Raw genomic sequence first — 12,437 nt, 5'->3', positions numbered from 1 at the left:
GCTATTTTTACACCCACCTGCCCACGCTGACTAATGAGGAAGTGGAGCATTATTTAAGCCATTCAATCCGGGGGAACGCATACTGTGTGTCATTTTAGATTTTTAGCTACAGTATAATCATTATTTTATACTTTGGCTATTCAAAAAATAGCAGATCTACAAGCTCGATCTGCTATTCTTTTTTTTTAATATATTATATATATATTTTTTTTATCCCACAATTTTGTAACCCTTTTTCACCCGGTGCCAATGATCTAAGTGATCCTGGGCGCTACACTCCCCCCGCCAGCCTAGGGATCTGCTATTCTTGAAAAATCTTGAACATTTTGTGCAAATCTTTGAATACCTTTTTATTTATTTTTAAGCGAACGTTTTTTTAACTCAAATCTTTGCTTCTGGGGGTCCCTGGAACAACATATTTCGATGGGGGTGAGCGGCCAAATACATATAATTTTGAGGGTCCTTGACATGAAAAAGTTTGAGCACCACTGACTTAGAAACATACGTTTTTTTTAAAGAAAACTGTTAGGATTTAGAAGACGTTTTGTAGAATCGGCCTCAGGTCTTAATGGGTTAAGGGACAGCGATGATGAGACCACATTAATATACCACACGGTGGACCTCACGGTTATCATACAATATATTATAGTAAATGAATTTGAATATAATGAGTGCATAAGTCAGTAGGTGTTGCAATGATGACATGAAACTAAATAAGCAGTGTGCACTTGTCACATATAGCGTCTGCCTCGTTTGATTTGTTTTGATCCATTTGAGGAGATTAAAAACAAAGTAAGCATAACTAAAGTGACAGCCGATGTCACAATAAGATCTGACTTATTGCAACGACGCGATAAAGCACTAACATTAATACTGTAGCTGCTTCAATCTATTTAGACCGGGAAAGCATCTGACTGTGTCATTTTTAGGTTTCTTTGGCTATTAAAAAATAGCAGATATACAAGCTCATAGCGCGGCACCGAGTGCCGCGCTATGAGCTTTTAGATCTGCTATTTTTTGAAAGAAGATTTCAAATATTTTCCCAAAAACTGTTTATTTGTTTTTTATTTATTTGTTTGGAAGACATTTGTAGAATCGGCCTCCGGAACGGAGGGGCGGACCAGAGAGGGGGCGGAGAGGAGAGGGGGGCGGGATTAATGGACCGTGACATCAAAGTCCAGGCGCCAATCACAGATTACTTTTCAGCCTAATTATTCAGAAAATCTCAGACCACAGAAAATTCACTGAATGTTCAAAGTTCATTTTTTTTTGGGTCTAGCTGAGGTCATAAAAACCCCCAAAAAACATACAAAATAAAAAAGTGAAAATGAATGTCATAGAACCTTTAAGAAGTGTTTAGAAAGGTTTTCTTCGTGCTATTTCTTCCTCTATGTGAAGCCATTCGTCCACCATATTGTACTCTCTTGGTTCTCCCCCCCACCCCCCTCCCTCGCCACATGGGAACCTCCATGGGCACACAGCAGCAGCATCTCTTGCTTGACTCAATGACGCTCATATCAGCATAGCTGGCCATTTACCCGACCATTCCAGCACACCCCAGCTACCACCAGGCTGCATTTACAACACGCTCTCTGGCTTTCTAATTAGCTTAGCCCAGAAAATGAGGATGCTGGGTAATTCTTTGCTCTAGCAGTCTAACAAATAGCAGACCACGGGGAGTCTGGTTTGGCACCTAGTGTCTCCCAGAGGGCCATTCACTTCAATACGCTCATGCAAGGAAAATGTGGTTCTCTCTCTCTCTCTCTCGACTCTATCTGCTCGTTTTCTGCTTTTTTTCGTCTAACACTCTCTTCTCTTTGGTCTCACCCTGCGGTCCTAATGGTACAGTATGTTTTAACATGCTTAATTAACATACAATCAGAGTAGTCAGATTAATATTTACCAAGAAGTTGATCATTTGTGAGTAAACGGTATGGAATAAATGTGGAGGATTGGCTGCTTATTGATATTACAGTATTTTATTTTATCTTAACCTTTATTTACCCAGGGTAGGTATGCTGAGCATGAGTGCTCTTTTTCAGCAACGCCCTCAAAAATCACACACACACACACACACACACACACACACACACACACACACACACACACACACACACACACACACACACACACACACACACACATACACACACACACACACACACACACACACACACACACACACACACACACACACACACACACACACACACACACAAAAACCTGGGAACTGACCAGTACAACCACAGTATAGTGTTGGCCACTGAGCAGCTATACTGGAGCAGGTTGTGGATTCAGTGCCTTGCTCATGGGCACTTCAGCTGTGTTGAGGGAGGGGTGTGAGTGGTGGTCATTCACTTCCCCACACAGATCGTTACTCCATGGCGATCGAACCAGGAACCTTTCTGTCTCAAGCACGCCTTCGCTAACCTTTAGGCGAACCCGCTGCCCCCAATATTATATAAGTTCAGTATTATATTGTATTACTTACAGTAGTAAATACGTTATAACTGCCTAATGCTGCCCAGCACACAGACCAACCATGATAATGCATCTCATGATAATGCATCTACATCTAGTCATGTACACAGAACACTGAGTGCAGCGCTATGAGCTTGTAGATCTGCTATTTTTGAAAAATCGTGTTTTTAAAGCGAACATTTGTACCCAAATCAAAGCTTCTGGGGGTCCCTGGAACAAAATATTTGATAAATGTTCGTAAAATATATATTCAAAGATTCAAAAATAGCAGATCTACAAGCTCATAGCGTGGCACTCGGTGCCGCACTATGAGCTTGTATATCTGCTATTTTTGAATAGCCAAAGAAATCTAAAATGACAGAGATGCGTTCCAGGATTGAAACGGTGTTAATCATATCATGCATCTATCTCAAAAACATTATTTTCTACTATAAAAATCCAAAAGCCTTTTAACAAGTCCACAAGTCAAATGACAATAAGAGGGCCACCATACATACACACACACCATAACGATGTGCCTCCGTCTCTATACACACATGCAGCATTTCATAGTCCAGACGCTTATCGCCCTCCGTTCATATGGAATGATCTAGTTAGGCGTCTGTGAAGAGGGCAAGAAGAGGGGAATGAAAGTCATCATTCATCCGCCCATTTCACGTGCCACCGAGCATCACGGGCGCTGTTTAACCCATTAAGACCGGGAACGCATCTGTGTCATTTTTTCGATTTGAGCTAAAAAGCATTATTTTACACTGTTCAAAAATAGCAGATCTACAAGCTCATAGCGCGGCACCGAGTGCCACGCTATGAGCTTGTATATCTGCTATTTTTGAAAAAACGAGAAAATGTGGGCAAATCTTTGAATATATATTGTTTAAAGCAACATTTTTAACTCTATTCTTTGCTTCTGGGGGTCCCTGGAACAAAACGTTTTGAGATGGGGGTCGGCGGGCCAAATACATATAATTTTGGGGGTCCTTGACATGAAAAAAGTTTGAGCCCCACTGATATAGAAACGTACGTTTCTTTTTAGAATACTGTAGAATCGGCCTCTCAGGTCTTAATGGGTTAAGTCATCTGTCAGTAGTCATGGATCCCGCTCGCTCCTGTGTCAGAATCACCGAGGATAAATACGGCACTCTGTCTGACTGGCTGCTCTGATGTCTCCTGCTCCAGGGGCTGGAAGCTGCATGGTGGAGGTGGGGAGGGGATGGATGGATGTGTGTATGTGTGTGTGTGTGTGTGTGTGTTTGTATTGCTATACTTGCGAGGACCAAATATAGTAGAATTTGAAGAAATATACATTGTGAGGACCGTTTTCCTGGTCCTCACAAGACAAATGGTTATTTCATAGTTTAAAAAAAACTATTTTTAGAGATACGTTAACAATCAGAAAAACATTCAGGTTAGGATTAGACATTTAGAGGTTAGGGATTGGAATTAGAGTTAAACATGATTTATACTTAGTTGCGCGCCAGTGTTGTGCACCGAAAAACAGCCGATCTATAAGCCCACAACGCGTCGCAGCGCGACGCGTTGTGGGCTTATAGATCGGCTGTTTTTCGGCTTTAGGCTTACGGTTAAAAAAGGGGGAAAAATACATTTTTAAATGACATTCATAAAATGGCTGTCCTAAAGTGTTGATGTCCTCACAAGTATAGTAATACAAACCTGTGTGTGTGTATGTGTGTGTGGGGGGGGGGAGGGAGGGAAGGGGGGTGGGTATTGGAGGATAGATCCCTCCACCTGTAGCATAGCGAGAGGCCCTGCAGGGCTGTAATCTGCCAGCTGTCTCTCACAGGGACGCCCAGCCGAGCCCGAGCCCGATGCCGCTGCCGCACCGGGCCAGGCGACTGACTGGCAATGGCAATGCAGAGCCAGCCTCCACAGCCTCCAGCTATAACCAGACTATGTGGTTGTGTGGGAAGCCCCCAGGACATGGAGCACCTGCACGGGGAGATAAAGGCTTCAAACTCCTGAGCTAATACTGACGACTCTTCTGATAACCCGTTGAGACCTGAAGCCGATTCTACACATGTCCTCCTAAATCTCAACAGTTTTCTGAAAAACGTTTGTTTCTATATCAGTGGTGTTCAATCTTTTTCATGTCAAGGACCCCCCAAAATTATATGTATTTGGCCGCGGACCCCCATCAAAAATATTTTGTTCCAGGGACCCCCAGAAGCAAAGATTTCAGTTAAAAATGTTCGCTTTAAACATATATATATATAAAGATTTGCACACATTTTCACAATTTTTCAAAAGATAGCAGATCTACAAGCTCATAGCGTGGCACTCGGTGCCGCGCTATGAGCTTGTATATCTGCTATTTTTTGAATAGCCCAAAGTGTAAAATAATGCTTTTTAGCTCAAATCTAAAAATGAGACAGTTCCAGGTCTCAGTGGGATAAATACAGAGGGGAGTGGGGAGGGTGTGGGGGGGATCTATTCTCCTATACCTCTCTCCCTCCTGTCTAACCTGTCTCAGTGAATTTCTCTTTCCAGTATTTTTTCCCCCCCATTTTGTATCGGTTATCTATTTCTTTCTATGTCTGTTGTTCCCTCTCTCTCTCTCTCTCTCTCTCTCCCTGTCCATGCGTCCGTCTGGCTCCCTGCCGCTCTGTCTTGCTGTGCAGCGTTTATGTGCGAGCTCCCTGCAGGTTTTTTTTCTTTTTTTTCCTCGGTATCAGACAGGTGAGACTCTCCTCCGCGCGCTTCTTGCCTTTTCTTCTATTTATTCCATATCTGTAACTGTCAGAGACAGAAGATTACTACTTTTCGGAAGCCTGCCCGAGCTTTGTGGCGGTGATGGAAAGTCAAATAGAGGAGGCTGTGTTAAGCCGTTAAGGCCGGGAAACGCATCTGTGTCGTTTTAAGATTTCTTTGCGGCTATTCAAAAATAGCAGATATACAAGCTCATAGCGCGGCACCGAGTGCCGCGCTATGAGCTTGTAGATCTGCTATTTTTGAAAAATTGTGAAAATGTGTGCAAATCTTTGAATATATGTATGTTTTAAAGCAAACATTTTTAACTCTGTTGCAACTTCTGGGGGGTCCCTGGAACAAAATATGTTGAGATGGGGGTGCATAACCAAATACATAAAAAAAGAACTGTTAGGATTTAGAAGACATTATTGTAGAATCCGCCAGAAGCAAAGATTTGAGTTGCAAATGTTCGCTTTAAAAATATATGTATATTCAAAGATTTGCACCCATTTTCATGATTTTTTTCAAAAATAGCAGATATACAAGCTCATAGCGCGGCACCCAGCCAAAAGAAATCAAAAAATGACATAGATGCGTTCCAGGTTTGAATGTGTTAAAAGCATCTGGTCCACTTCGCAGGGACACAAACAAAGTCATCGGCAAGTCTTGGAAACCGCAGACAGGTTCAAAAATAGTTTCCACTGAGTCTGAGGGTGAAATGGTTCTCGTCTCGGTGCCTTTTAGTAGTAGCAGCCACTGTTGTTGTTGAGGAGTGGTAACATGGTATTAGCCCACCATGGTGGTAACGGGAGCCCGGACCCCCAGACACATTACCTCCTGTTGTGACCGACGCTGTAAATGTAGTATGATCCACATATAACACGTCCGGGGTCATACGATTTACTGTAGTGTTCAAAAGGCTTTGCTGAGAATCACACTATCTAACATCATGTCAATGGAGTACCTAAAGAAAATGGGTGTAAAACTGCCTGATAGTATCGTTATAAAATAATTACAAACCTTGACAAATAAGGAAATTACGTCATTCTCAATTACAAAATGTATACTAGTTAATGGCTTTAACCCTCACATCACGATTTTAGGATTAATTGTAGGTGAACATAAAGAAATCGAAAAGCTACAACGCCTGCCACGCATTGTGAGCTTACAGATCTACTATTTTCAGAAGACAATGTCAAATATTGTGAATGCTTTTCACCGGCTATTTTCAAAACAATTTAGACAATTTTGTGGTTAAGTCATTTTGTGGTTCAATTCCACGCCCTGCCATCTCGACAACTTTGCAGCAACAACACCTCTCCTCTTCCGGTCGTCCCTTCACAATAAAGTGAGAGAGAGAGAGAGAGAGAGAGAGAGAGAGAGAGAGAGAGAGAGAGAGAGAGAGAGAGAGAGAGAGAGAGAAAGCCTTGTTCAACAGACCACGGGCAGGAGCGGGCCACCCACCCCACGGGCCCCGGTGCGACTGCACCAAGCCCCGAGAACCGAGAGGGAGCAGTGAAGCGCATTTGGACATGGTGGCCGATCATAGGTACTGCAGCTTATTATGGCTAGAGGCCAGACACATGAACAAACGAAAACGGTTTCGACCAATGGGTTCGACTCACGAGCTTGCGCAGAAGCTTGCGCATGGAGGTGACACTACTGCGCATGCGAGACAACGCGCAGAGTGGCGCAAAACGCGTCACAAAACGCGTCACATAGGCCCTGCCCCGTCACACTTCCCAACCTGGAAGACAGGGTGAAAGGGGAGTATGCGCTGGGTGAGCAACTCCATACAAGTGAATGGGCGGGGACTTTCATCACCTCTGTATTATTTTTAACTTTATGGACAGCACTCCCTATAGCTACGCCAGTGGTGCTGAGAGAGAGTCACAACAGAGACACTCCCAACGCAGAGTTGACTCAGTGAGCTCATGTGTGTTGTGTTGTGTAGTCTAGTGTAGTGTAGTGTAGTGTAGTGTAGTGTAGTTGCGACCGTAGGTCGCATTTACTATAGAAACCTGCTCCAGGTGTCCGTCCGTCACCCCGTCCCTCCGTCACACACGTCCCGTCACTCCGTCACACACGTCCCGTCACACTTTTGCCCTGCTCATATCTCCGCACCCGTTGCCCCGATCCATGCCAGATTTTGCACACACACTCCTTACCTGCCAAACTACACCCTCCAAGGACCCCCGGAGCTCCAGGGACCCCCAGCTGCCTCGGGGACCCCCAAGTGTAAAAAATGAGCACATGTGGACAAATTACCAAATGACCACCCCAACGGGGCTGCTCACGGGGCATTCCCGGGGACCACCCACTCCTGGTGCTCCAGAACGGATGCAAAAGTGGTGGCGCCCCCAGTGGAGGACCCCCTGCCACTGCAGCTCACATAAAATGCCGTAACTCGGGCTAGGAGCGTCCGGGAGAGCCGCGGCCGGTACCTATTCGTCCGCCAAGGCAACGCGGACACCCCACCCCTAATTTCTCACATGGCCCTCTTCTAGCGCCACCTTCAGGCCGCTTTTCACAACACATTTTTGCCCATTACTCCTACAGTTTTGCCCCTAAAAACACGCAAATTGCTACACACTACACAGTATGTGTACACTCATGTCATCAACATGCCTGCCACCACATTTCTTAGACCACCAAACAAAACTATACATTGCCCACACAACTAGGAACCAATCGCCGTTACAGCCCTCTTCTGTATACATGTGACCTACGGTCGCTTATCTCCCGATTAGGGAGTCTTACTGGTGTAGTGTAGTGTAGTTGCGACCGTAGGTCGCATTTACTATAGAAACCTGCTCCAGGTGTCCGTCCGTCACGTCACTCCGTCACACACGTCCCGTCACACTTTTGCCCTGCTCATATCTCCGCACCCGTTGCCCCGATCCATGCCAGATTTTGCACACACACTCCTTACCTGCCAAACTACACCCTCCAAGGACCCCCGGAGCTCCAGGGACCCCCAGCTGCCTCGGGGACCCCTAAGTGTAAAAAATGAGCACATGTGGACTAATTACCAAATGACCACCCCAACGGGGCTGCTCACGGGGCATTCCCGGGGACCACCCACTCCTGGTGCTCCAGAACGGATGCAAAAGTGGTGGCGCCCCCAGTGGAGGACCCCCTGCCACTGCAGCTCACATAAAATGCCGTAACTCGGGCTAGGAGCGTCCGGGAGAGCCGCGGCCGGTACCTATTCGTCCGCCAAGGCAACGCGGACACCCCACCCCTAATTTCTCACATGGCCCTCTTCTAGCGCCACCTTCAGGCCGCTTTTCACAACACATTTTTGCCCACTACTCCTACAGTTTTGCCCCTAAAAACACGCAAATTGCTACACACTACACAGTATGTCTACACTCATGTCATCAACATGCCTGCCACCACATTTCTTAGACCACCAAACAAAACTATACATTGCCCACACAACTAGGAACCAATCGCCGTTACAGCCCTCTTCTGTATACATGTGACCTACGGTCGCTTATCTCCCGATTAGGGAGTCTTACTGGTGTAGTGTAGTGTAGTGTAGTGTAGTGTAGTGTAGTGTAGTGTAGTGTTGTGTTGTGTTGTGTTGTCTAGTCTAGTGCAGTGTAGTGTTGTCTAGTGTAGTGTAGTGTAGTGTAGTGTAGTGTAGTTGCGACCGTAGGTCGCACTTACTACAGAAAGCTGCTCCAGGTGTCCGTCCGTCACTCCGTCACTCCGTCACTCCGTCACACACGTCACACTTTTGCCCTGCTCATATCTCCGCACCCATTGCCCCCATCCATGCCACATTTTGCACACACACTCCTTACCTGCCAAACTACACCCTCCAAGGACCCCCGGAGCTCCAGGGACCCCCAGCTGCCTCGGGGACCCCCAAGTGTAAAAAATGAGCACATGTGGACAAATTACCAAATGACCACCCCAACGGGGCTGCTCACGGGGCATTCCCGGGGACCACCCACTCCTGGTGCTCCAGAACGGATGCAAAAGTGGTGGCGCCCCCAGTGGAGGACCCCCTGCCACTGCAGCTCACATAAAATGCCATGTGACCTACGGTCGCTTATCTCCCGATTAGGGAGTCTTACTAGTGTAGTGTAGTGTAGTGTAGTGTAGTGTAGTCTAGTGTAGTGTAGTGTTGTGTTGTGTAGTCTAGTGTAGTGTAGTGTTGTCTAGTGTAGTGTTGTCTAGTGTTGTGTAGTCTAGTGTTGTCTAGTCTAGTCTAGTGTAGTGTAGTGTAGTGTAGTGTAGTGTAGTGTAGTGTAGTGTAGTGTAGTGTAGTGTAGTGTAGTGTAGTGTAGTGTAGTGTAGTGTAGTGTAGTGTAGTGTAGTGTAGTGTTGTGTTGTGTTGTGTTGTGTTGTGTTGTGTTGTGTTGTGTTGTGTTGTGTTGTGTTGTGTTGTCTAGTCTAGTCTAGTCTAGTCTAGTCTAGTCTAGCCTAGCCTAGCCTAGCCTAGCCTAGCCTAGCGTTGCGTTGCGTTGCGTTGTATAGTGTCGTGTTGTGTTGTGTTGTATAGTGTCGTGTTGTGTTGTATAGTGTCGTGTTGTGTTGTGTTGTGTTGCTTGTGTTGTATGGCGTCGTGTTGTGTTGTATAGTGTCGTGTCGTGTTGTGTTGTATAGTGTCGTGTTGTGTTGTATAGTGTCGTGTTGTGTTGTATAGTGTTGTGTGTGTGTTGTGGACAGCAGTTCATCTCTCCTCTCTACCATGTCACCCGTTGTCTCTTCCCATTAGCCTGCGACCGGTGCGTGGCGGCGTGGTGATGCTATACGGTGAGGTTTCTGGAGGAGCTCTGAGGCTGATGGCAGACGCAGACAGCTCAGGGTGGCAGATGCCTGGCGTTCCCGTGGATGCCCTCCACCGGCCGATGACAGATGTCAGAGATCCTGTTGGACGGCCACACTTCATCACGCCACCCTGTTCCTCCTCCTCGCCCCGCTGGCTCCACCAGCCTGTCTGGCAGACGCCTCAGCACCCAACCCCAACTGCACCAGACCCCCCCACCCCCACTCCCACCCATTCCCTTCTTGCCACACCTTTGTGCACGCACGCACGCGCGCACACACACGCACGCAGACGGACACGCACACGCGCACGCGCACACACACACACACACACACACACACACACACACACACACACACACACACACACACACACACACACACACACACACACACACACACACACACGCAGACACTTACGCGCACAAGCACCTCTGCATCCGTCAGTCAGCCGTTATTACCTCCGACAGCCATCATGCCGCCAACCAACGGATCACATGCTAATGGGCCTGGACGCTTCCACTCTGGAAATCTACGGCATCAGTCTTTAGGCTGCGTGCGTGTGTGTGTGTGTGTGTGTGTGTGTGTGTGTGTGTGTGTGTGTGTGTGTGTGTGTGTGTGTGTGTTGTACAAGCTAGTCATCGGACAGACCAAAGAACTGATACGGTATAGACTGTACATTAGCTATTTGAAAATAGCGATCTACAAGCACTCAACGCGTCGCGATGCAACATGTAAAGCTTGTATCTTGGATCTGCTATTTTCAACACATCTAGAAAACATTTGAACGATTTGACAACACAATGGGGGTGCCAGGGACCCCCATCTTTTATGGGGGTGCCAGGGCACAAAGTATTATCAGATGGTGGTCTGCGGCCAAATACAAAATTCATCAGTCCGTCCGTCCGTCCGTCCGTCTGTTCTGTCCGTTAGCAGCTAATCTCCGGCACTGTTGGCCCGGTCGCTGTGAAACTGTGCACACACACTCCCTCGATGCCAATTCAGAACCTCTGCCCCAAATTTTTCACATGGGCCTGTTATAGCGCCACCAGGAGGCCGATTTGTGCAAAACCCATTTTTTTATATTACTCCTACAGATTTGATCCAAACGTCATGCAAATCGGTACACAGTATCTCTATAGTCATGTGATCAACCAGGATCTGATTTTCCAGATTCCATCCTCATTGGCTAAGGTTGGCTTCCAAAGTTTGGTCCGTTTCGAACAAAATGCCTCAAATCATGATCTTGCTTGCGATTTCCGTGAAATTTCACATGCACATTCCCACCCTTTTCACATTGGCCTGTTATAGCGCCACCAGCAGGTCTAATCTAGCAAAACACATTTTTGGAACAAAATGCCTCAAATCATGCATGCAGTGTCCGATTGCCGTGAAAGGCCTCAGAAGAAATGCCACCCTTTTCACATTGGCCTATTATAGCGCCACCAGGAGGTCACAATAACGTACCTGACCTGGCGGAGACCTGTGCTCCAAGGAGCACTTTTTCTAGTTGATATTGTTTTGTGCTGTTGCTGGTGTTGTCGTTATTGTTTTATCCACCTACCATTTGGGCCTGCTGGTAGACTTGACCACTGGAGACATGCCATCTCTGTACAGGCTCTTGGTCTTGGAGAAGTTGACCACGTTGAAAATCACCCTCTGAAAAAGACAAGCATATCATTCAAAGATATTAATAAATAGCTAGAAACACAGCTGAACATCACAACATCTCAAATGCCGTTTGATACCAGAGAAAAAGGTATAATTGATGTGTTCTCCACTAATTTTCTTCCCCCAACACACGCACACACACACGTACGCACACACACACACACAGCAAAAATATGAACCTGACCACTAAAATAGAAACCAACACAGGATTTTTTTTTTAAATGCCACCACCAGCATCACGGCAAAAAAAACGATGACAGATTATCAGCACAATGAGCAGATAAGGCAGCTGTAATGTCCCTCACATGACCCCATGTTAGCAGTACAAAGCCCCAGATAAAAGGCAAGCATCTCTGGTAGCACCGGCTTCTAATCTGGCACCACACCATTGGCGGTTCCCTGGCGGGATGTTGCCCGCCGCATGTGCCTGGCCCAAAACGGAGGCTCAGCCTACGGCCTGCATGGAGCAGCAACAACCCAAGGTGGCAGGCTTTAATCCATATAGACCGGGTCATTTTAAGGTTTCTCTGGCTATTCAAAAATAGCAGATCTACAAGCTCATAGCGCCGTGCTATGAGCGTGTAGATCTGCTATTTAAATAAAATAATCGTGAATATTTGTGCAAATCTTTGAATATATATATTTTTTAAAGACCTGAGTGTCAGGGTTAAGTGTTGAACGAGGACCCAAATGCAGACACTGAAGGCGGCAGGTCAAATCCAGCAATTTATTAATGAACTCAAAAGCGAGGCAGGCAAATAACACTGAACACACATAGTAGACATATGAGGAAGTAG

The 12,437-nt window shown here is 46.3% G+C and overlaps 1 protein-coding gene across 1 annotated transcript in view; it reads right to left on the bottom strand.

The window, feature by feature from the left end:
- agbl4 (AGBL carboxypeptidase 4) overlaps positions 1-12,437 on the bottom strand; it is a gene marked incomplete at both ends in the record, with an annotated part of 599,805 nt that overhangs the window by 291,535 nt on the left and 295,833 nt on the right. The window contains one exon of the mRNA XM_084066101.1: positions 11,534-11,628. Coding sequence (XP_083922227.1) covers positions 11,534-11,628 — 95 coding nt within the window. The remainder of the gene's footprint in view (positions 1-11,533; positions 11,629-12,437) is intronic.

The sequence above is a fragment of the Gymnoscopelus microlampas genome (assembly GCF_963454915.1).
Source record: "Gymnoscopelus microlampas genome assembly, chromosome: 9".
NCBI lineage: Eukaryota > Metazoa > Chordata > Actinopteri > Myctophiformes > Myctophidae > Gymnoscopelus > Gymnoscopelus microlampas.
This window is presented reverse-complemented; position numbering and strand designations above follow the sequence as displayed.